This window comes from Protomyctophum bolini, assembly GCF_963924005.1.
Source record: "Protomyctophum bolini genome assembly, chromosome: 9".
Classification (NCBI taxonomy): domain Eukaryota; kingdom Metazoa; phylum Chordata; class Actinopteri; order Myctophiformes; family Myctophidae; genus Protomyctophum; species Protomyctophum bolini.
The window spans coordinates 4336849-4362803 of NC_137870.1; the positions used below are offsets into that span (position 1 = coordinate 4336849).

Genomic DNA, 25955 nt, shown 5'->3' on the forward strand with positions numbered 1-25955 from the left:
CTAGTTTACCATGAAGGGTAACTGGACTAAGCATCAGATACTTGTTTACCGCCAGGCCCTGTACATGGAGCATTTCATGGTAGAGGTTCAATGCCTTGTCCAATAAGGGCACTTCAACGGTGGTCATTTTAACGTGTCGGACCGCTGATTCGAACTGGCGACCTTCCGGTATCTAGACCGCTCCGCAATCCACTCGGCCACCGCTGCCACATGCACGTGCGCACGTGACATCATTAAAACGCCATGGTACCAGTAAAAAAAATCACACCCGTGTGAACTGAGTGGTGCAACTCCCCCCCCACCTCTCTCTCTCTTAGCAGGCAACAGTGTCATCATAGTCATATAAAAGCTCTCGTAGCCTGTAGCTTTTATTGAGAAAGGAAGGTTCCCTCAGAATCAGAGAGATAGTGCTGCACTGTTGCCTGCTAATGAGAGAGAGAGAGGAGGGGGGGGGGAGAGAGAGAGGGGAGTTGCACCACTCAGTTCACACGGGTGTGATTTTTAACCAACACACAGATGTAAAGGGTGGGAATTATGGGGGAGAAAAGAAAAAGTGGAGTTAGCTGGTTTCTGCCAGACGGCGACGACATGACATGACGAGAGTGATGATGAATGTAGAATCAGGTGCATCTATTTTCCAAATTTCCATTGACCTTTTTTTACTTTTATTATTTTTTATTTACATATAATGTAACAAGAACGTCGATCACTCGGGGGGGAATGTACAGCATATCTGACATAACTCTCTCATTTGATACAATTAATCTTTATTGAAGAAACAGGATCATTGTTACACACTCAGTTCATCCATCTGACCATATATTATGCCTTTTTATTAATAGTTCCGATTGTGTTTTAACCACCCAGTATACATTGCTCGGTCCAATCAGGAACTAATTTAGACCTGGGACACCTGTAATTTGCCACAGTATTCACGATGAGGTATTTTTTTACTGCGTAATGTGAAAGGTGGGGTGGTACCCAGGACCAGAGTTGAGAACCATATGGATCTATTTGAAAGGTGGGGTGGTACCCAGGACCAGAGTTGAGGACCATATGGATCTATTTGAAAGGTGGGGTGGTACCCAGGACCAGAGTTGAGGACCATATGGATCTATTTGAAAGGTGGGGTACCCAGGACCAGAGTTGAGAACCATATGGATCTATGTGAAAGGTGGGGTGGTACCCAGGACCAGAGTTGAGAACCATATGGATCTATTTGAAAGGTGGGGTGGTACCCAGGACCAGAGTTGAGAACCATATGGATCTATTTGAAAGGTGGGGTGGTACCCAGGACCAGAGTTGAGAACCATATGGATCTATTTGAAAGGTGGGGTGGTACCCAGGACCAGAGTTGAGAACCATATGGATCTATGTGAAAGGTGGGGTGGTACCCAGGACCAGAGTTGAGAACCATATGGATCTATTTGAAAGGTGGGGTGGTACCCAGGACCAGAGTTGAGAACCATATGGATCTATTTGACAAATTAATCCCCCCCCCCCCCCCCACTATAAGCCACAAACGAACAAGCTCACGCCACGTCGCATAGTGAAGCGCTGTGATCTTGTAGATTGGCTATTTTTGGCAAGGAGGTCCGTCTTACTAAGTATATAGAGGGTTTAAAGTAAATGAAATTTTGCCGTTATTTAAGATCCTTTTTGTGCTAGTAGACGGATCCTTCAGTAATCAGTACCACCTGGTATGGATGTTTGTCTGTATAGCCTTAAAGTCACAACTGCTGCAACAACTGAACATCTGTTCAAAGATTGTTGGACATGCACTTCAGAGACTATACTTATACATCCACGTATGATAACAGCATCCTAAAGGTTAGCAAGGAATATCACCTCTAATACTAGCCATGTTTTATATGGACAGTATTAGTATAGGTTGCTGCCGTCAGATATGGTGTTCCAGCATACAATAAGGTCAGACTGAAGAGGTCATTTGTTCATCAGTCGACTTTGAGACTTAATCAGGTTTTTGGCCAGGACTAGAATGAGCTATGTGGACATTGCTCTCTGCCCTTATGTTTCTATGTATGTAACAACTGTATTTTCTTTTCTGTTTTGTGTCATGTCAAATGTGTGTATATGTGTTGCATACAAGGCCGGCGCTGCAGTCGCAAGACACATTTCAGTGCACACTGACAATACAGTACTTTATCATATCAGTATTGGGCAGCACCCCTGGACCTGCGTCACGGCACGGCACCGACTTTTAGAACCACTGGATCGTAGGCCTACTATGTGGCCATGTGTTAATCCAACACTGACCCTCACCAGAACCCAAAACATTTACTGAATTAGGGCCGATTCCTACTCCTATTTTACCGCTGTTTCGGCGCTGTAGTGCCGAAATGATTTCGGCTCGTCAGAAATTTTCAGTAGCACCGAAGAGCCGACTTTAGGCCGGTATCCGCCCCCCCCCCCCCCCCCCCCCCCCCCCCGAACCTCAAATGACGTCAAATTGTAGGCTCTACAGAGGCGAACCGACTTTTATTCGGCTCTAAAATAGGAGTATGAATCGGCCCTTAGGAAATAAAATACATAATTATAGCATACTCAACTCTGGTCTCCACTGTTTAAAACTAAATACAAATGGAAAATGTTAAGACCTTCCTTTTTCTCTTCTTTTACCGCATGAGATTTCCCTCGAAGATCAACATTTTCTCTATGGCACGACGAGCAAACAGATCCCAGAGGTTGTATCAAGTCTATTCATAGGATTGTTTTGATATGAGGGAAGGAAGGCGGAGAGTCTAAAAAGCTTGTAGCAGGTTTACTGTGACAAAGTGCAAACTCACCATGCAGGGCTTTTTCGGAATGATCACTGTCAAAAAATGAAAACTAGGACAGACTCATGCATCAGCGGCGGGGTCATAATAGTATCATACCAAACTCTGTCAGTTCCTGTCCAGACAACCTAGCGCGGTACGTCTTGGTTTTCGCGGTACGTCTTGGTCCCAATATGGAACTAATGGATAGTTTTCACAGCAACCATTTAAACACTAGTCGGGCATGCGTTTCGTTTAGGTGTTATTCCGTTGTTGTGTGCCAGCATGGACGGAACCTGTAGAGTTAACGAGCTCGTTGGTGCCAACGAGCCACAACATAGAAACACCGAAATGAAACGCAACTGCAATGAACATAATTTCCTTCGGTTGCAGCTTCAAAGGTCCATTTCAGACCCCGGGACAAAGAATTAGTTGTAATTTAGTATAGCGGGCGGCATTAGGCAACTAGCAGCAGTATGGATTGGATAACCAGTACCAGAGTTGAGAACCAGTTAACTAGCTGGTAGAATAAGTCGAATACCACACACAAGCACCTTCACATCGTCAGCGTATTGCTTGTAGCATTTTTGTCCGATCCTCTCCTTAGAAATTCATGACAAAGACGGGGCAAACAAGAGCCTGTCTATCACGTTATAGAGTTCATGTTATAGAGTGCTGACTGTGTGGGTACTTTTTGAGTGGGGGAAAGTATGTCAACTGGGGATTATTGAAAGCAAGGTATCTCACAGACACAGATAGTTTGGTGTACAGTCCCTTCAGTGGCGCCATAATTGGGAGGAGAAAATACAATGGTTCTATATTTAGAGTAAAGAGTTGCCTCCCTTCATGTGAAGTGGAATAAAGTCATGGAATAATACGTTTACCGCGTAAACAAACACATTTTGTTTGTTCTGTTCTACTCCAGTACGCACTGAAGAAAAGTCCTCTCCAATCCAGAGTTTGGCACATTACTGATTTACTTTGTATTATGTCTGCTTAAAAAGAACCAAAGCCAGTCACTAGGTATTCTGGAGTGCATTCAAACTTTTAAGTGGTTGATGTACAGTACATATACATAAAGGATTTGTAGCAGCCAGTATAGGAGACAGTATACTCAACTTTCTGACAGGCTATTGTACAGGTCCATTGGGATTCCATGTCCTTGGTGGTGTACTGTAACCCTTCTCTCATGACTCCTTGCACTCTGTTCTCAGTTCTTCTCATACAGAGGGTGCCATGTTGTACCAAAGACACAGCCACACACAACACAGCCTCCAGGGAAGGTGCATGTCCCTTATGTCTTCCATTTAAGGTTTAGGGGTTACGGGCGTACTTTTGAAATGAGGATAGTGTCCAACATGATAATTCTGTCCACCATATTTAGGAAAAAAGCACTGTCTTTATACAAACGGTTGATACAAAACCCAAAACAAGTCAGAGTAGAGTAAAGGATTATAAGAAACCTTATAGTTGACAAAATGCAGAGAGGATCCAATTCAGTTTTTTTTAGGAGAATGATCGATAGCTATAGGCCTAAAACTTAATTAATTACAAACAGGAAAATACTGAAATAAAGGTCTGTCAGTATAGTATTACTTCACAGTCATTCAACGGGTTCAAGGGAGAGAAATTGTGTGAGATCATGGTGTGTGTGCGTGTGTGTGTGTGTGTGTGTGTGTGTGTGTGTGAGAGAGAGAGAGAGAGAGAGAGAGAGAGAGAGAGAGAGAGAGAGGGGTAGGAAAGGGGGGGGTGGGGTGGAGGCGTGCTTTTACGGTGGTTTTCCAGACAGGTAGGAGATGAGCGCTGCGATAGCACAGATGTATGTAATAATTCCAAACACGATGGACAGCACGGAGAGCCACAGAGCCTGGCGGGACGCTGCGTTAGCGCCCTGGAAATCGCCCTCGGCCGACGCCTTGTTGGTCTAAACAAACAAAGAGAAGAGAATTAACCCATTTATTTAGCATTACGTTATGCTTTAGCTGTTGAAAAACAGCAGATCTACAAGCTCATAGCGCCGCACGTCGCAAAGTGAAGCGCTATGCCCTCATGTTTTGTTTCCATTTCTTAGATGTTTTCAGTGGTCTGATGATTCTGCTTTTTATTTATTTGCTAAAAATGTGACACGATGGACAACCAGCAGCAAGCATACTGTATACATCTTAGTGTGTTTATTTATACACGGTATACACTGTATAATTGTATATGTACTGTATAGTACATTTTATGTTTACAGTATACACACGTCATACAATGTATATACACACAGTACTGTATGTACGACATTGTACGTATATTGTATAACACGTGCGTGCGTACGTGCGCGCATGCGTGTGCACGCTCGCTCGCTCGCGCATGTGTGTGTGTGTGCGTGTAATACTGTAAGACTTTAGCCATCATTTGTCGCTGCCCTTCCTGGTTAATTTTCCCAGCCACTCTATTCACATTCTAAGCTTATTATCTCAACTAATGCTTTACCTCACACAGACAGCCTGCACACCTGTTTGTCCCTCATTCATCAGCGCCTCCTCCCGTTCTCATCCTGCGCCATGCAAGTTCATAGCGTTCATAGCGCGCCACCGAGTGGCGTGCTATGAACTTGTAGGTCTGCTATTTTTGAAAAATCGTTAAAATGTGCCTCAAATCTTTCCGAAAATTGTCATGATTTAGAAAACGTTTTTTATTTTATTATTATTTCGACGTCAGGCCTGAATGGGTTAACACTCTCTGCACAGCCCTGTCCTGTCGTCTTTGACTCTGACCCCTGCATGGTACAGCTATATAGGTAGAGCACTCAGTGCAATTGGAAATCCATCACCTTGGAGCATGCTTGTTATGACTCTAATTAAACGGTCAGAAAGGACATTGATCGGGGGGACAATAGGGGCCCTTTTTGCTGCTCACTTTGTGCCTCGTCGGTTAATGGAATTTTCGTCTGCGCCCCGCGCGTACAGTACAGTACAGTACAGGACGCTTATTATTATTATGAGAAGTCCTCCGGTGGAGTATACAGCCGAACACTATAGCCTCTATCTACTGTAACCCACCTGGCTCACCGTTATTATTTTCACCACCTTCTATCCACACTTTTCCTGGGCTGTGTGTGCTCCAGTTCCTGTCAATTTGATCCAATGAAAGCCAATGAAACTGGTCAGATGACCAATGATATCCAATTAAATCAACAGGAACTGGAGCACACACAGCCCAGGAAAAGTGTGGATATACCCAGAGAGGTACTATAGTGTGCACACTAGTGTGCCTTCATTATTATTTATTTTTTATGGAGGGACAGACAGTAAGTATAGGCTGATAGGAAATGGGGAGAGAGATGGGGGGGGGGGGGGGGGGGGGGGGAGACATGCAGTAAAGGCCGTCGGTATCGGGAGTCGAACCCGCGGCACACTGCCAGACTGGTTTACCAGCCAAGGTGCCTGGACCATTGAGCCATGGCCCATGAGGCCAGATTTCTTTAACTTAAGCTGTATGAAATACATATAATATAGTGGTTGCAACTGTATTCATTGATTGCCTGAGTGCCGTGGTGGGAGTTCTGCTCTGGTTTTGGTCAATATTAAGTTGTTCCGGTCATTTTGTGGGAGGCACTGGGGGCCATGCGGTAACCGTAAAAGTAAATTAATTCACAAAACTAATGTCATTTGTAATGTTGACCTAGATATTTCTAAAATATTAGCGCAACTTTCATTCAACTTTGACCCATCTATCACATGGAACTATGTTTTGGTCGTAGTGATATATGGACACAAAAAACATAGTTCCGTCAAAAATAAACGAAAGTTGCACTAATATTTTAGAAATAGGTCAACAATACAAATGACGTTAGTTTTGTGGATTCATTTACTTTTACTGCGTGGCCCCCTGTGCCCCCCCACAAAATGACCGGAACTACTTAATATTGACCAAAACCAGAGCAGAACTCCCACCACGGGACTCGGGCAATCAATGAATACTGTCACGGCCCCTGCCAGTGTTCTGTGTGTGTCTATTTGTGTTAGTCTGTCTGTCTGTGTGTCTGTGAGCATGTGTGGGCGTAGGCTTGGTTCCTGGCTTTCCAGATTGGCACACCTGGCTCCGATCATCCAATCTCACTCACCTGCCTGCCATCTTCTCACCACATCACCACCACTCCATAAAAGCCCTGGTTTCCTGCCATCTTCTCACCACATCACCACCACTCCATAAAAGCCCTGGTTTCCTCGCCGCACGCTGCCAGATCGTCCCACAGTTCTCCGTGCGGTAACGCTTCTAGCTGTTATTTCCTAGTTTTTCCTAGTGATAGTTATTCCTAGTGTTTTTGCTCTACCATTGCTTTGTTCCAGTGTTTTTTGGTTTTTGACTTTGGTTTTTTCCTTCTGCCTCAGTTGCCTGCCTGTTTGCCTGCCAGCCTACCTGCTATAGCCAGCTCCTGCTAGCTTTCTGAAAAGTAGCCAATCTACAATCTCATTCTGGACAGTTGCCTATCTACAAGCTCATCATTTTGTTTGAATATAAACACCCTTGGGACTTTGCCCTCCTTGTCGTGTCTGCATTTGGGTCTGCCAGTTTGATTAAACGTGACAAATATACAGTTGCAACCACTATTAATGGCAAGTATTTCATAGGCCTACAGCCAAAGCAATTCCATAATGTCCAATTGTGTACTCAAGACACCATCACCTGTTGTGATGGCGTGACATATTGCAGCGAGAGAGAGAGGGAAAAAGAGGCAGAACTCACTTCATTGTCAATACCATCAGAGGACCATCTTCCAACAGAGAATATTAGCTCCATAGAGTCAACTGCATGGACAACAACCAATCCTAAACCTACTACAGGCATACATTATATAACACCAGTAAGACGCGCAAACGCGGGAAGCGTTAAGTTATTCTTAAGTTAAGTTTTTAACTTAGCCATAACCATATAAGGAGTCCCGCAATGATCTGCTAGGTCTCATAGTAAGTGCTCACTGCGTTCGCAATAAGAGACATTATATAATCACCTGACCTTATAATAGGCTACTGTCTGGTACGTTGCCAGTTCAAGAAAGAACTGTGTGCGTGCGTGCGTGCATGAGTGCGTGCAGCGTGCGTGCGTGCGCATACTGTAGCCTACATAATGTACATACATCATGTGCGCGTGTACATACCTTCTGGGACAGGTAAAAGGCAGCGATGCCCAGGGGCCAGAAGCAGCAGAGCATGGAGAAGAACGCCAGGCCCAGGTAATCCTGAGGGATCATGAGAGGGAAGTTGCTGTCGCTGTCGGTATCACTGAAGTCATCGTCACTCGACGAGTCCTGGGGGGGGAACACGGGGAGAGATACCGTCACACAGTCAGTGTTTCAACTGGCAGAGCAGCCATGTTCCTCTCTCTAACAGAACCATGATTATGCTTTTATATAACTCTGACCTTTAACCCATTCTGACCTGAGATCAGATTCATACGAGGTTTCCACTGGACACACACACTGGTCTGATTAACCCATTCTGACCTGAGATCAGATTCTAAAAAATGTCAGTCGTTCTTCGACTTTTGAAAAATAGCAGACCTACAAGCTCGTAGCGCGCCACTCGGTGGCGCGCTATGAGCTTGTAGATCTGCTATTTTTCAATAGCTAAAGCATAACATGATGCTAACACCGAAATGGGTTCCCGTTCAGAATGGGTTAAATACACTTTAGACCTGGGAAGGACGATTCTACAAATGCCTTCTAAATCCTGTGTTTCTTATGTCAGTCATTCTCAAGCATTTTCATGTCAAGGACCCCCAAGAGTAGGCCTATATGTAATCGGCCCCCATCTGAAAATATGTTGTTCCAGGGTTCCCCTTAGAGTATATATGATATAGAGACGGCACCCAGAGGAAACCCTGAGGCGAAATGGACATAGTGGCCGAATTTGATATTGCAGCCTGGCCCCAAACACATGAACGCGCTGGTCCGTTGACTATATCATTGTGCACGTTCACGACGGCAGCACGCTCGTGCGCGTTGGTGCACGTTCAACGGCAGCGCGTTCATGTGTTTGGGGCAAATCCATCCCAGAATGCACTCTGTTCCTATACGCGGAAAGAGGAGTGAAATCGCCTCATGGAGCTTTTGAGCAACTTAATGCAAGTGGATGGAAGGAGAACTCGGATGCCATCTCCATTCATATATACTCTGAAGGGGTTCCCCCAGAAGCAAAGATTTGAGTTGAAAACGTTCGCTCTGAAAGAATTTATATTCAAAAGATTTGTGTCACATTTTAACGATTTTTCATATAGGAGCAGACCTACGAGCTCGTAGCGTGGCACTCGGTGGCGCGCTACGAGCTTGTAGATCTGCTATTTTTCAATAGCTAGAGTACAGCATAATGCTTAAAACACCAAAAGGGGTTCCCGTCCAGAATGGTTTAACCCATTCTGACCTGAGATCAGATTCATACGAGGATTCCACTGGACACACACTGGTCTGATTAACCCATTCTGACCTGAGATCAGATTCTAAAAATGTCAGTCGCTCTTCGATTTTTCTAAAATAGCAGACCTACAAGCTCGTAGCGCGCCACTCGGTGGCGCGCTACGAGCTTGTAGATCTGCTATTTTTCAATAGCTAAAGCATAACATGATGCTAACACCAAAATGGGTGCCCGGTCAGAATGGGTTAATTACACTTTATTTCCACCAAGTGCAGTTGCTGCAATGGGACACCATGCACCACAGAGCATGGAGCCTCTTGTAAACAAGTGTAATGCTTTATGGTGTCGGCCACTCACAGTTAACAGTTTTTGTATTGAGAAATACTTCAATCAATCAATCAATAAAATCAAATGGTATATGATTTTAATCAACCACACGAGCCCCTGGCATCCCATTCTTGTCACCGTGTTTCCAGACGAAAGGCCTCGATCTCTCCAGTGTGGATATGCTGGTGGCGCTTGAGATTGCCTAACATAGTAAAACTCTTGTCACACTGTTTACAACAGAAGGGTCTTTCCCCAGTGTGGACACGGTGGTGTGTCCTGAGGCTCCCTAACTGGCTAAAACTCTTGTCACACTGTTTACATACAAAAGGTCTCTCTCCTGTGTGGACACGTTGGTGAATCTTGAGGTCACTTATCTGAGTAAAACTCGCGTCACACTCTTTACAGCTGAACGTTTTTTCTCCAGTGTGGATATGCAGGTGGCGCTTGAGGTTGCATAACATAGTAAAACTCTTGTCACACTGTTTACAACAGAAGGGTCTTTCCCCAGTGTGGACACGCTGGTGTGTCCTGAGGATCCATAACTGGCTAAAACTCTTGTCACACTGTTTACATACAAATGGCCTCTCTCCTGTGTGGACACGTTGGTGTGTCTTGAGGCCATCTAACACAGAGAAACTCTTTCCACACTCTTTACAGCTGAACGTTTTTTCTCCAGTGTGGATCTGCTGGTGGCGCTTGAGGCCATCTAACACAGAGAAACTCTTTCCACACTGTTTACAACAGAAGGGTTTTTCTCCAGTGTGGACACGCTGGTGTTTCTTCAGGTTACCTATTTCACTGAAACTCTTGTCACAACGTTTACAGTGAAAAGGTTTTTCTCCAGTGTGGACACTCTGGTGTGTCCTGAGGTTCTTTAACTGAGTAAAACTCTTGTCACACTGTTTACAGACGAAAGGCCTCTCTCCTGTGTGGACACGCTGGTGTATCTTCAGGTTACCAAGGAGACTGAAACTCTTGTCACAATGTTTACAGTGAAAAGGTTTTTCTCCAGTGTGGACACGCTGGTGTGTCCTGAGATTCCTTAACTGACTAAAACTCTTGTCACACTGTTTACAGACGAAAGGCCTCTCTCCTGTGTGGACACGCTGGTGTAACTTCAGGTTAGCAAGGCCTCTGAAACTCTTGTCACAATGTTTACAGTGAAAAGGTTTTTCTCCAGTGTGGACACGCTGGTGTATCTTCAACGTGCTTAACTGATTGAAACTCTTGTCACAATGTTTACAGTGAAAAGGTTTTTCTCCAGTGTGGACACGCTGGTGTGTCCTGAGATTCTTTAACTGACTAAACCTCTTATCACACTGTTTACAAACGAAAGGCCTCTCTCCTGTGTGGACACGCTGGTGTAACTTCAGGTTACCAAGGCCTCTGAAACTCTTGTCACAATGTTTACAGTGAAAAGGTTTTTCTCCAGTGTGGACACGCTGGTGTATCTGCAGCGTGCTTAACTGATTGAAGCTCTTGTCACACTGTTTACAGACGTGAGTTTTCATTCCTGTATAGGTCATCTGACGTGACTTCACCTCTCCTGGTGGAGTCAAAGGCTCGGTAAACCGCTGATGACTGTACAATCTTGGTTTGTCTCCTTGTTCCTGGCTGGTTATTACAATACTGGTGATTTGCTGACAGGATTCTGAGGGGATCGGTGGTCCCTTTCTGGGCATTTGGCAGTAGAGGTCGTCGCGGCTCGATTTGTATTATACAACCAGAACGGTGGACCTTCTTAGCCTGGGAAGATTGAGACTCCTTCCTGGAGTGGGCGGTTCATGGACTGTGATGGCGTTGTAGGGGAATGGACAATGTGTACCAGCTCTCTGTCTCCCTATTATCCTCTCTTCTGTCTCCTTATGGACAATCTATTTATCTTCTCTTTGACTCCCAATATGTTTTCTATCTATACCTTCTCTCACAGAACTTGAGTACAGCCGGCTAAAACCCCTCGTCTCTGTGGAATGAAGTGGAATTGATTTTATTTTAATATATATATATCATTATAATACAGAGCAGAGTTCTGATCTGACCTCACTCACAACACAACCGGTCGCCGTGCACTGCATGCCTGACTACACCGATGTGCTGCACATGCACGCCGCCACCCCTCCATATTTGGGCAAGAATGACGTCATTGCGAATTCAGTGAGCACTTACTATGAGACCTAGCAGATCATGTCTGTGTGTCTGTCTGTCTGTCTGTCCCGCTATCCAAATATGGAGTGTGTTGCATCAGCAATCACTCAGCTCCATATATGGGCACAAAAGGGGCCAGGTCCACTCAGCTCCATATATGGGCACAAAAGGGGCCAGGTCCACATATACAGTAACAGCGGGACAGACACACAGACAGACAGACAGACATGATCTGCAGGGTCTCAGCTGCGTTCGCTTCCCGCGTTTGCGCGTCTTACTGGTCTATATATCACATCACCACCATATGCCACTCCGTTATTAGACATTAGAAATGATGGCAAATTTTGGCTCCCTATATAACCATATTCACATTTTTACTGTTTATCAGAGCTGCAATCGGTATACTTTGTGATATCTTTATGCCTGTTTGACCCCGTCTTATAACTGCTTGCAGCTATATTTACTTGCGCAAGCAGAGCGCGCAAGTAATAGTTTCCGTCCAGGGACGATGTTTGATGCGTATGCGCCGTGCCAGCATATGACTACTTGTGTGACTACTTGTGCCTGATACGGCAGTGGTGCCAGATTACATACATGTATACATAGGGGCATTACCTACGGTACAGTCCTATTCGTCTGTGCCTCAATCTCAAAATGACATTGATGGGTACCTATGGGTATTTATGTTACACACACCCACAGACACACCCCCAGATTCTCAGCCACACCCACAGGTTTATTTTAATATGTGGAGTGGCTATTCAACCACCAGGTGGCGTCGGCCCATGATGAGCAGAGCTGCATGCACTGAGTCTTAATATGTAGCTTCTAGCAATATGCAGTAAATTTGTACTGTAAACTAAAGTATCAATACTGTAATATTGAAATACATTGAAATACATACTGTTACAAGTCATATTTATTTGAGTAAGCGGTTAGGGTCCATTTGGTTCCATTTCTACACTCTAAAGTTAAATTATCATTGATGTTACAATATAAATATTGGGGGTCCCAGAGATATAAATGCCATTAAATGGGGGTCCATACTCCATAGACTAATGCATGTCAAACTGGGGGTCCTTGAAATTAAACGGGTTGAGAGTCACTGCTATAGCTGTAAAAACCTTCTCTTATGGGGGTCCCTGGCATATCTTTTCAAATGGGGGTCCCTGGCATATCTTTTTCAAATGGGGGTCCCTGGCATATCTCTTCAAATGGGGGTCCCTGGCATATCTTTTCAAATGGGGGTCCCTGGCATATCTCTTCAAATGGGGGATTGGGGGTCCCTGGCATATCTCTTCAAATGGGGGTCCCTGGCATATCTCTTCAAATGGGGGGTCCCTGGCATATCTCCCCAAACGGGGGTCCCTGGCACACCCCCCCAAATGGGGGGTCCCCGGCACATCCCCCCCAAATGGGGGTCCCCGGCACACCTCCCCAAATGGGGGTCCCCGTCACATCTCCCTCGCTCTCTTCCCCCCCCCTCCCCCCCCCTCTCTCTCTCTAAATTCAATTCAAATTTAAAGTTCAAATTCCTTAGTTACCTTTCAATTTGCAATACTTTTTTCCTTTTACACAAGCCTGCCTGCCTGCCTGCCTGTCTGTCTGTGGCCTGCCATGCCCTGCAGCTCACGCACAGGGCTACTGTAGAACGCAGTGGTATAAATATATATATATATATATATATATTAAATATATAGTAAAACGTAAAAGTAAATATACCTTTAAAAACACACATGACAGCACTCATCAAATAACTTTAAAGAGAAAGAAAAGGACAGACAGAGCCTCATTTAAAAACAAAATGCTCATTATGCAATGTGAAATGCCACCTAATCCTTTTCCTTGTCTTTATTATGGGCCAACTTGTGAACGCTGCATGCTTTTATTGTGAAGGGTCTCAGTTCTCACAGCCAGCTTATTTCCACGTGCTGAAAATAGCTGATCGACAAGCTCACAACGCGTTGCGTCCGCAACGCGTTGTGAGCTTGTAGATCAGCCATTTTCAGCATGCAAGCATAACACGTGTACGACGAAGAATAAATCACGCATCACTGCGCTTCTGTGAAGGGAGGGAGATATATTTTGTTGGCTGAACGAGGCGATCATGTTTGGACATCTATGGACAGCTATTTTGGACAGCTATTTTTCGTGGCACATTATGTTTAATCACAACAACGTCACGTTTAGCCTACTTTACCTCCTGGTCGGGACTGTATGTGTCTGCTGTCTACGTGCATATGTGCTCTGCGCGCTCCAGTCTTTCTGGAGGGAGCGAAATGTAGCGTCTTCTGGATGCATCTAAGCATTAACATTTCAATGGCCGAGGGTCGTTAGAGTCTATTGTTCCGTGTTGTAGTTATCGCACGTCTAATGGTTAGACGTGTGACAACAATGACGCAACAATAATAAGCCTGCAGCCCAGTAGCTATAATATTGCTTAAGGGGGAGAGTTAGTGTGCCGCCTGATTTGACAGAAAGTAACACTATAACTTAATTTCAGTCAAATTACGGGGAGCACTTGGACACATCAAGCGGAGCACCAAAGCTCCGCGACACACAGGTTGGGAAACACTGGCATAGATAGTCAGGGTCTGTCTGCCTGCCTGCCAAATTACAATATTTGCCTCTGAGATGTGGAGTAGAAGCAAAAGCACTGGAAATCGGCAATACTTTAGGCTCTTTGGATGCAAGAGAGTATTTTAATTTGTATTTAATTTTACAGTTCATATTACCCCACCCCCCACGGCGCATTCAACACCTTTAGCTGTGTCCCAAACAATGGTGCCTGTTATTCACTTCAAACTGTGCTCTCCTGTGTTTTTTTCCCTGTGTGTTCACTGAGTCTATATCGAGTTAAAGTTTTCCTTAGTTTTGGGTCAGTTACTGTGTTCAAGTATTCTACTAATGTGTATTCCCTGTTTAGAGCTAAATAGCATTCCATTTTGCTCTGGTTTTGAGTAGATCTGTTCCAGTGTGTGAGATAGCTTTCTGTTTTCTTATGATTTGGTGTAGCAAATTCAGATTTAAGCTCAGTCTTTGAACAATCTGTTCTGAGGACCCCCTGTTTTTTTCATATGCCATCTGAATTAATTAAAAGCAGGCTCTGTACAGTTTTTAGTAGTATTTGACTATCTCTCCCCAGAGTCCCCACAATGTCTAGCCAAACAGGTTATGTTAATTGTATACAGTAGTCAGCCTACTACAGAGGCTACTGAGAGAGAGAGAGAGAGAGAGAGAGAGAGAGAGAGAGAGAGAGTAATTTTTTTTAGGGTTTTCAGGAAGGAAAAAAACTGATGGGCCTAAATAGGATTAAACCTTATACTTGTTTTATTACTCTTAAACAGATACAGGCTTTGAGAAAGCATATTCAAAGAGCCTAGTGACAATCAGGGGTAAATATAAACTGTTACTGACTTACTCCTGATGACATCACAAAACCATTGAAAAAATCCTATTTTGGCATGCATGGTAAACCTATTAATTTAAGTTTTTATATTTAAATGATATTAAGAAAGTCACTCACCATTCCACAGTGGTGGAAAGTAAGTGCATTTACTTAAGTACTGTACAATTTTGAGGCATTTGTACTTTACTTTAGTATTCATGAATTCCAATACTTCTACTTCTACTCCACTACATCTCAGAGGCAAATACTGTACTTGTACGCCAAAAAAATGCATTAACCACTTCCTCAGTATAGTAGACTATTTGAAAATAGCGGATCTACAAGCTCACAATATGTCGTCATTTGCCACATTATGAGCTTGTAGATCATGCAAAGTAGCCAGTGAGGAATATGGTGTGAAGCTCTTTCCAACACGTGGTGATGATGACAGTAACTCAGGTCGTCTCGTTGAGTGCATTTAAAAATGTTTTATTTTGCTTGCAGGGGTGGATAAGGCATGACATAAACCGGGTACTTAAACTTTAACTTAAACAATACCTCGTGATGCAAAATAAACAAAGGATAACTCAAAACAACTGAAAACAAACAAAACACGCACGGTTGAAAAACGGTGTGGCTTCCCTGTGACGTTTCCCAAAATCCCTCCTGCCGTGCACCTGTGACGCATACAAGTAGGCTGTGCCTGTGATTGACTGAGCCCGCCTCTGCCCAGGTTGTCATAGCAACTTCACAAGAAATTAACCACAAATAAAATCATCAAATTGGCTACAACATAGCCTATAGTGCTGGTTTGCAATAGTAACTAAAGTTTTAAAATCTGTGTTTTGTACTATACAATTGTATGTATAAGTACAGAACAAAGAAGGTTAGTTTTATCTTTGTTGAAGAGGCTGAGAAATTATGTTTTAGTTTATTTTAAGCCAGTGTAAAATTTTTGTTGTCTAAGACTAGATAGTTTAATTGCCTAGGCAGGCCTAAAGTTCAATGGATTGTTGTGAATTTGCTACTAAAAGTAACACTAAGAGGTGCCTGCATGGTGGGGGTGGGGAAATGTTTTCACACCTCACAGACCGGGCATATAGGGGGGGGGGGGGGGGGGGTTGAGAGAGTGACTGTGAGACCCCAAAGCAGTAACACACACACACACACACACACATAATGTGTGTTGTGGAAATGTAGATCTGCTGTTGACAATAAAGGATAAAAAAACTTCCTCTGTCTCTCAGAATCAGAAGCTGTTACATCAGTTTTACAAGTAAAAAAAAAAGGAAGGAGATTAAGGCAGGAAATAGAGTTTGAGTGCAATGTAAACGTACATTTTCTCATGCTGATAAAGCTCCTTTGAATTTAATTTAATTTAGATTTTCTGTCTCATTTCAAGTTTTCAAATATATAAAAATATTTTGAAAATAGCAGATCCACAAGCTCACACGCTATTTAAAAATGGCCAAATTGTGTATAGTTGTTAATGTGTATTTTATTTACTTCTACTCCACTACATCTCAGAGGCAAATATTGTATTTGTACGCCACTACATTTATTTGCAAACTTTAGTTAATGTACAGTTAATGTACAGTTAATGTACAGTTAACCCCCAGTCCACAGAACAGGGGGTCCTCAGAACAGGGGGTATGATGTAACTAAATATATAATTATATAAAAAAAAGTGGGCAGAAGCGTGTTTACCAAAAGTACAAAAAGTGTTTCATTGCAAACATTTCATCAATAATCATCAACACAATATTCAGATTAAAGAGATATGCCAGGGACCCCCACCCGAAGAGACACGCAGGGACCCCCACCCGAAGAGACACGCCAGGGACCCCCCACCCGAAGAGACACGCCAGGGACCCCCACCCGAAGAGACACGCAGGGATCCCCCACCCGAAGAGACACGCCAGGGACCCCCACCCGAAGAGACACGACAGGGACCCCCACCCGAAGAGACACGACAGGGACCCCCACCCGAAGAGACACGCCAGGGACCCCCCCTCCATAGACTAATGGCTATAGCTGTAAAAACCTTCTCTTATGGGGGTCCCTGGCATATCCTCTCAAATGGGGGTCCCTGGCACATCCCCCCAAATGGGGGTCCCCGGCACATCCCCCCAAACGGGGGTCCCTGGCACATCCCTTCAAATTTTCATTAAATTTGCAAGCTGTATAGTTGGGTGGGGGGGTGTACCCCCCACCCGAAGAGACCCGAAGAGACACGCCAGGGTCCCCCCCTCCATACTCCATAGATAGACTAATGCATGTCAAACTGGGGGTCCTTGAAATTAAACGGGTTGAGAGTCACTGCTATAGCTGTAAAAACCTTCTCTTATGGGGTCCCTGGCATATCCTCTCAAATGGGGGGTCCCTGGCACATCCCTTCAAATTTTCATTAAATTTGCAAGCTGAATACTGCACTGGCCTCTGTCCTACTGCCCTACTGCCACCTACTGTCTGTTTATTATATTACACAGTAGGTGAAAAGAAAACTCCCCTTAAGACTAAACCACACCCATAAGAGGTGTGACCTCCATAGGTACCCAGGTACTTTTAAATACCTAGAGGTAACTATGGGTACTGGGCTGGCATAAACGAATGGAACCCCACTGTATATTCCTCCCGACACTAAAATCGTCATCATTGAGAGCTAGTTATACCAGTTATACCCTGACGTCATACGTTGGCACGATACATACGCACGCATCAAACGGGGCGCAAAGTAACCACAGTATACCGCTAATCAACTTACAAATGACATATACATATACTTAGAGGCATTTCCTTTCATCCAGCCGACACTGATCGACATATACGTCACCATCGAAATCCGTCACTCATGCGTATGTTGCTTGTTTGTTGCGCACTAATAGGCCTACTAGTGCACAGGCAGAGCGCGCAAGTACTGGACAGTACTTGCGCGCTCTGTCAAATCTCAGCAGAGAAGCTGAGTTTTGACAGTTTGTAGCGGTCAACAGTATACTTGCACGCCCTGCTTGCGCACTAGTATGGCCTACTTGTGTGCAACAAGCAAGTATAGGCACACAAACAGAGTGCAGTTCTAGTTTTGATATCGGTTGATACTGACATTGCATTTTTACGGCAGATATTGCAGATACAGATCATGCATCCCTGATGTCTTCTCATGAGGTTTGAGTGTTTGCTCAGACCGAATCTTTTTTAGAGGGAACATTGGGCCTGCAGGGAACCCCAAAATGAAAACAAAATAGACTGCGCCGCTCGGTCGAATCACGAGACGCACGGCTACGCTGCGCGCCCCAAGGGGGGGGGGGCCCTCAAATTTGGTCCAGCCCGGGGGCCCTCAGCAAGGTAAATCCGGCTCTGGCCTATATTGTCTTTTTAGATTAATATTTGGTGTAACTATAGTACATCTTACAAGGTGTCGCGTTGCAGCACAGCATGAAACTTGTGGATCGGGGCTATACTCTCGGCGAAGAGATTTGGGGTATATAGGGAAAGAAGAAGGGGATAAAGTATATATACAAGTATATTTAGTTGTGTTGTTTTACGTCCTTCAGAACAATAGGACGTCGACTTTGCTGGTAGCGAGTAAGAGGATATGACTGAATGAGGTTATCCGTAACATGCACACTAAGTTCACTAACCGCGGGCTATTCATGATTCATGCTGTGTGTGTGTGTGTGTGTGTGTGTGTGTGCACGTGCATGTCTGTTTTTAAGGGAAGCGCATATTTAATCTGATGTCCTCTCCTTAGTCTGACCCTGTCGGATTACTTTGAATATTTTCCGTGCAAAAACAATAATTGCGGAAGACGTGCCCCCGCAATGACTGTTTCACCTCCCGTGATCTTTCAGACAATTTCCCACCGTCGACTGAAAAGCGCTTTTCTTTGTCTGTCATTTTGCCGCGGTGGCTCAGAGGTTAGAGTGGCCGGTCGAGCGGCGCCAACGGGAACCGTGAGGTTCGATCCCGGGCCAGAGTTATAGTGTCCAAGTGTCCTTGAGCAAGACTCTGAACCCCTAATCGCTCCCGATGTGCTGTTGGTGTCTTTTGCATGGTTTCCTCCGCCATCCGTGTGTGAATGTGTGTGGGTGAATGTAATGCACAATCTATGTCAAGTGCCTTCGATAAAGGCGCTATATATAAATGCACCATTTACCATTTACTTATAACTTATTTACTTAGTCATTTACTATTGTACCATCAGCAACATCAAAGGACATCAGACAGGGGTTCAAGTATAAGAAAGCATTGGGCAAAGCATTTTGGACACACATGAATGATCGGGGCTCACCCATGTCACCCTGGAGGACATTTTATTGTACCTTGTGTACAGATACTTAACGAGCCGGGTTTGTCCCTATAAGGGCTTGAGAACCTAAGCTTGAGAAGTGAACCACCTGGGAACGATTCTAAAAATGTCTTTTAAATCCTGACTGTTTTCTGAAAAAGCTATGTTTCCATGTCAGTCGTTCTTCGATTCTTCAAAAATAGCAGACCTACAAGCTCGTAGCGCGCCACTCGGTGGCGCGCTATGAGCTTGTAGATCTGCCATTTTTTCAATAGCTAAAGCATGACATAATGCTTAAAACACCAAAAGGGGTTCCCACCCAAAATGGGTTAATGAGGTATACCACGTCTGTCTTTGAGGTCACCCTGTGTGCAATGCATGTTACACTATATACCAGAGGAATGAACCCTCACGCCCGATTTATAGTTTGTCAACGAAAATAGGTCTACATTAAGTTCGCAACACGTCACATCATCATGACACACATCATGTCAAAAGGCCCATGGAATGGGGTCCATTCTTTCAATTCGTTCAGAGTCTGAATCCGTCTCTGCTTGGGGATGAGTGAGGTCTGCTGGACTGTTGTTGTAAAAGTAACTTATACTGTGATTGTATGGATTGTATTGTATTGTATTGGATTATGGATGTATCATGTACCTATGATTGTTGATAGGATGTTGTGTACTGTTTTTGTTTTTGTTTTTGTCTGCCTTTTATTTTTTCGACTTTTACTGATGTTGTATTTAAGGTTTGTTTGTCTTAAGCTTGTTTTCTGTTGTCCTTTTTCTTTGGGGTGAAAATTCAAATTCAATCTTTTATGTCATAATTGTGGGGTTTATTTAAGAGAAGCTGCCAATGCCACCATTTATTATTTGTCAAACTCAGCATATAGCAGCAATAAACAAAGTTATAAAAAAAAAAAAAAGGCCCATGGAGCCTCCCTGCCAATCCTGCAATCAAGGCTGAGTGGCTGGCAGCTTGCTTGCTCGCTGCACACAGGTGTGGGAGGCTACAAATAGGACTAGCTGCACTCACTCATTCAGGCATGCTTCACCACACCGGCTTGTTGTCTACCAACCTCCATAACACCATCTCTCTCTTCACCCTCCAACTGTGTGCGTCCACGAACCAAACCACACACACACACCAATACAAAACCTGAAAAGGAACTCCTCTGCCTCGATCTGCCTCTTCTGGGGTCAGCCTGGCGGTGGCCAGCCTGCTCACCGTTTGTCCATTACACCTGGCTATACCTATACGAACTATTTCCGAGTGCCACCACTCTTTCAGTCAGGATGTGCAGTATGCAATGCAAACGCACACAGTGAAAATTAAATGAGGCACCCAGCAGCAGCACACGTATAGCCGATCAGCATTATTCATAATATTTCAATAAACACACTGTATACCGGGTTGATTTTCCCTTATAACAGGGGTTGGAAAAAGTATACTCAATTGTTTTACTTAGGTAAAAGTACCAATACTGCAATTTAGAAGTACTCCGTTACAAGTAAAAGGACGGAATTGAAAATGTACTTGAGTAAAAGTACAAAAGTATCGGCATCAAAATGTACTTTAAGTACTACAAGTATAAAAGTAGAAATGTGTAGAAAATCTATTGAAAATAGCTGATCTACAAGCTCTTGTAGATGATCGGCTATTTTCAAAAGGCCAAAATGTATAGGGTTGAAGTGGTTAACCCATTCTGAACGAACGGGAACCCATTTTGGTGTTCGCATCATGTTATGCTCTAGCTATTGAAAAATAGCAGATCTACAAGCTCATAGCGCGCCACCGAGTGGCGCGCTACGAGCTTGTAGGTCTGCTATTTTTGAAAAGAACGACTGACATTTTTTTAAATCTGATCTCAGGTCAGAATGGGTTAATCAGACCCAGTGTGTGTCCTAGTGGAAACCTTGTATGAATCTGATCTCAGGTCAGAATGGGTTAATGTATGTTTTCTAGTCAAAATTAAAATATCCAAAGTAACTAAAGTTTTCAAATAATTACAGCGGAGTAAAAAGTACTAATTGTGGCTCTGAGATCCGAGTAGAAGTACAAGTACTGGAAATTGGAAATACTCAAGTGAAGTACAAATACCTCACACAGTACACAGTACAGTACTAAAGTAAAAAGGACTTAGTTACTCTCCACCACTGTCTCTTTACATAATCAATGGCATCTTATATGCTTGATTCGGAGAGGACCAGACAGTTGTAATGTCCACACACACACCACAGAGACGACAAGGCCAGACGAGATGGCATGCAGTAGAGTGCTTCTTTGATTTGAATTGATTAGATTTGTGTGATTTGATTAGATGCATTAGACGTTATGTGCTTCTCACAGGAACTAATAAAACCACCATGAAGTCTGCAGTGACTTATTTCCATTGTGTTCCTTGGGTCCGTGGGGACAAACCAGGGTCAGATGCTACAGCCTTGGTAGTTATAATGCCCTGGTGGGTGAATCACAGCCTTGGTAGTTATAATGCCCTGGTGGGTGAATCACAGCCTTGGTAGTTATAATGCCCTGGTGGGTGAATCACAGCCTTGGTAGTTATATATGCCCTGGTGGGTGAATCACCAGGGCGTCCTAAACAATGGGATCTTTGAAGCCGCGCTTTCTATACCAGTGTTGCTTTTGGCAGCAAATTTCTATTTTAGTTTTAAGTCATAAGTCTGACTCACACGTGCACAACAGATTGATGTATGCTTGTTGTATGAGATGTACGTATAGCTGATGCAAGCTCATTTCCAATGGGAGTCACATGGTTTGACACAACATTTGTGTTTTAGGGCAGTCGAAACACAGCCGAAAGCCGTGAGCTTTGTGAGCTTGTAATCTGCAATGTTCAGCATGCAACTGCAAAGTGTAAAATGACTTATACTGGATCTCTTGTCCACTAGTCCCTTCCTAACATTTTAGTCTAGTTTTTATTTGTTGACAAAATTGTGTGTCCTGGAGAAAGTTAAAAAAAAAAGGAAGGATTTCTTCTTTGATCATACTCAGGGAAATCCATTCCACACTTAAAGAGCGTTACATGAAATGAATCCAACGTATTCCAGAACATACAGAAACAATAGCACAGGCGTGGTTGTAAATGAACATACCTACGTGCTGCTCATGCAGGCAGTCAAGGTGGAAGATACTGACAAAGAATGTTAACATTTTGGTTTGAGAAAGTGCATACAAATTCATTCTCAAACTCCTGCTAATAAGAATGCATTTCTTGTCAACTTGAATGGTTAAATAATCAGATTGGGTTTCAACAATCCAATTAAGTCTTGACATCTCCTGCGTGTAATTGCATGTACTGTATATATCCGCAGCACCTGAATCCATTTTGTGCTGAATTGTAATTACAGCAATAAGCCAAATGAACTAATTAACCATAATGGCCTCTTTTGTATAAGCCTATAATGGACATTTTGATGGTGCAGCCAAGCACGTTCAGATATTCCACTCCATATTTGGGCATGCTTTCAGCCTGATTCGACCGGCCATTGACTTTGTTGCGACTGAAGGTCACACACTATGAAAACGTGCATCACCCACGTCTCCATATATGGTATAGTGACATATCGTGACATCATGGAGATCGACACTTGGATCTCCGTATATGGATCTGACCTCGTGACATGCACGTGACATCACGTGTCGTCATGGAGAATTTTGCTTCAAGCAGAGTGTCACGGTTCGTGACGTGTTGTGTTTAACTTGTGTACCTTTTATTTTGTAGTATTGTTTTGTGCCCATCCTGTCTGCCCCTGTAGTTCTGTACCTGCCTTGTCTAACCTGTATTGTGATTAGTCTTTGTTTTCCACCTGTGTCCTCTTAGTCCCCCAGCCAATCACCTGTGTCCTCTTTAGTCCCCCAGCCAATCACCTGTGTCCTCTTAGTCCCCCAGCCAATCACCTGTGTCCTCTTAGTCCCCCAGCCAATCACCTGTGTCCTCTTAGTCCCCCAGCCAATCACCTGTGTCCTCTTAGTCCCCCAGCCAATCACCTGTGTCCTCTTAGTCCCCCAGCCAATCACCTGTGTCCTCTTAGTCCCCCAGCCAATCACCTGTGTCCTCTTAGTCCCCCAGCCAATCACCTGTGTCCTCTTAGTCCCCCAGCCAATCACCTGTGTCCTCTTAGTCCCCCAGCCAATCACCTGTGTCCTCTTAGTCCCCCCAGCCAATCCCTGTCTTGATTTTGAGTTTTGTTTCACCTGTGCCTAATTAGTCTGTGTCTATTTATACTCACTCCCCTGTTTGTTCAGTTCCCTTGCTAGTTCGTCACTTAATGTCAGTAGTCTTCAGCTCCTCATGTATCCATGATTTAACTCCTAGTGTATTCCTGATTTATGTACTTCAACTTAAGTTCCTTGTATTCCTTGTGTTGGTTTTTTGGAACAAAACCCTTGCATTGAAGCTCATCTGCCTACGCCTATCTGTATGCAATTGGGTCCTAATTGCTACTGCCTTTGCACTGTCTGTGACACAGAGCTTCTCCAGTCTGCCAATAATATGGCTCTTGGTTGAGCGCTGTCATCATCACACCTAAAGACAATCTACTAGTGAGCTTTGTACGCCTTGTAGATCTATTTTAGGTGCACAACGCTGGTGCACAACTATAAACGAGGGCTTTTAGGCCAACAACCCCGCAATTTAATTTCCAAAACTACACAAGTATACATGCAGAGGCTCCAGCCAGGTCGATGAACATTCATCAACTTTGCCATAAATAAAAGTAGGCCTACTTGTCTTACACTCAGGGACAAATTAGCCATTGGGGCCACGCAGTACTAGGTTTGACACACTGAAAAGGACTCCTGGGGTCCTTCATAGGCTGTTGATGTAGTTGAATTTAGGTCAAAAACATGATAAAAACATTGGAAAAACACAAAAATGTTGCACGCATGCGGTGCGCTATGGGGGCCCTGCAAACATTACCGGCCCCGGGGCCGGCCCTCGTGGGGGTTAATCCGTCCCTGCTTTTACACTTGAGCAAATGCAGCTAATTATTGGCTATATGGAGGCGAATGGCAAGGATGAACTCTGCGCTGTACAGAGTGTTAGTGTAACTGTCCAGTGCTTGTTGCCATGGGGATTGACTGTACTGTGTACCCACCCTTTTCACTGTCTGTGGCCTCGTTTTTTCAGTTTGGCCATACAGTACATGTGACCAGATTTCACTGAGAGCCTGCCATCGCGCAAACTCCAGCTTTTCACCAGAGGAGAAAAACCTTTTTTCCCCTTTTTCCTCCCCAAAATGACTTAACCCATTCTGACCTGAGAACAGATTAAAAAAATGTCTGTTTGAAAATGACAGCATGCCCCGCAGCACGGTGCGGCGCATGCACGCACGGCCCCCCCGCCGGCCGGGCTTACCTCAAAGTCGGGCAGCAGGTCGTCCTCGTCGTCCATGCTGCAGTAGGACCCGCTGTGCAGGTCCTGCTGCGCCGCCTCGGCCAGCAGCTTCCTCTCCAGCGTGGAGCCCGGGCGGATGTCCACGAACGTGGTCTCCAGGTAGTCCTTGTTGCTCTGCAGCAGGGAGTCCGCCGCTGCTGCTGCTGTGTGGTGGTGGTGGTGGTGGTGGGGGGGCCCCCATGTGATGGGGCCCGGGGGCCCCACCCCGGGGTAGAAGGACTCCAGCGTGCGCGGTAAGGCGCAGGGATCCAGCACTTGCTGCTGTTGGGGCGGGCCTCCGCAGTAGCCGCCGCCGCCAACGCCGCCGCCCCACGGCAGCGGCGGGTAGGCCCGGTCCTCCTCGCACCGCACCAAGATGCCCTTGAACAGGCCCGGCGGCGGCTGAGCGCCGCCCGCTGGCCCAGCGCCGGCTACGTGGCGCGGCAGCGCCGGCACTCGCCCCACCCCACTGTTTCTGGGGCTGTTGTTGTTGTCCTGTTGTCCCCCCGCCAGCAGAGGGTGCTCCAACTCGTCCAGGTTCTCCATGCAAAATGCTGCACCCCGACTACTACGGTAACGCCAGCTGCTACAGCGCAGGAGGAGGAGGAGGAGGAGGGGGCCGCCGCATCGGCAGCCAAAAAAAAGCAATCGTTAGGGGGGGCGGGGCCTATATATATATACGACGAGTTAATCTCCCCCCTTAAAGAGACACAACCGCTTTGGGAATTTATTATTTTTTTTACACAAAAGCGGCGGCTGCTGCGCCGGCCTTTGTCGCCCCGCGGCGATAATCTGCCCTTAATCCTATTCGTTTAATTTCGCTCTTATTATTATAAGCCTTGTTCTCGAGCTCAACAAGGACACATGCCAGGATCATTGTGGTAGTGATGCCCCTTCACTCCGTCAGTGATGCCCTTCGCTCCGTCAGTGATGCCCTTCGCTCCGTCAGTGGATCATTGTGGAGTGATGCCCCTTCGCTCCGTCAGTGATGCCCCTTCGCTCCGTCAGTGATGCCCGTCGCTCCGTCAGTGATGCCCCTTCGCTCCGTCAGTGATGCCCCTTCGCTCCGTCAGCGGCACAGCTCCATCTCTCCCCCACCCCCCGCCGCCTCTTGTCAAGTGATGGACGGATGCCGGGGAGACGTAAGCGAGACGTAGGCGAGACCTAGCTAGGCTCCTGCGGGGCCTGTCGTCTCCGAGCTTCCTTCTTTCTTCTTCATGTGCCACAAGTTATCTGTGTC

At 45.0% G+C, this 25955-nt stretch overlaps 1 protein-coding gene across 1 annotated transcript; it reads right to left on the bottom strand.

The window, feature by feature from the left end:
- Positions 1-4545: 4545 nt before the first annotated feature.
- tmem91 (transmembrane protein 91) lies at positions 4546-25261 on the bottom strand (the record flags this gene model as incomplete). Its single annotated transcript, XM_080772115.1, has 3 exons — positions 4546-4701; positions 7924-8073; positions 24698-25261. 3 exons carry the CDS (start codon positions 25259-25261, stop codon positions 4546-4548), a joined length of 870 nt encoding a protein of 289 aa, XP_080628241.1.
- Between the last annotated feature and the right edge of the window lie 694 nt (positions 25262-25955).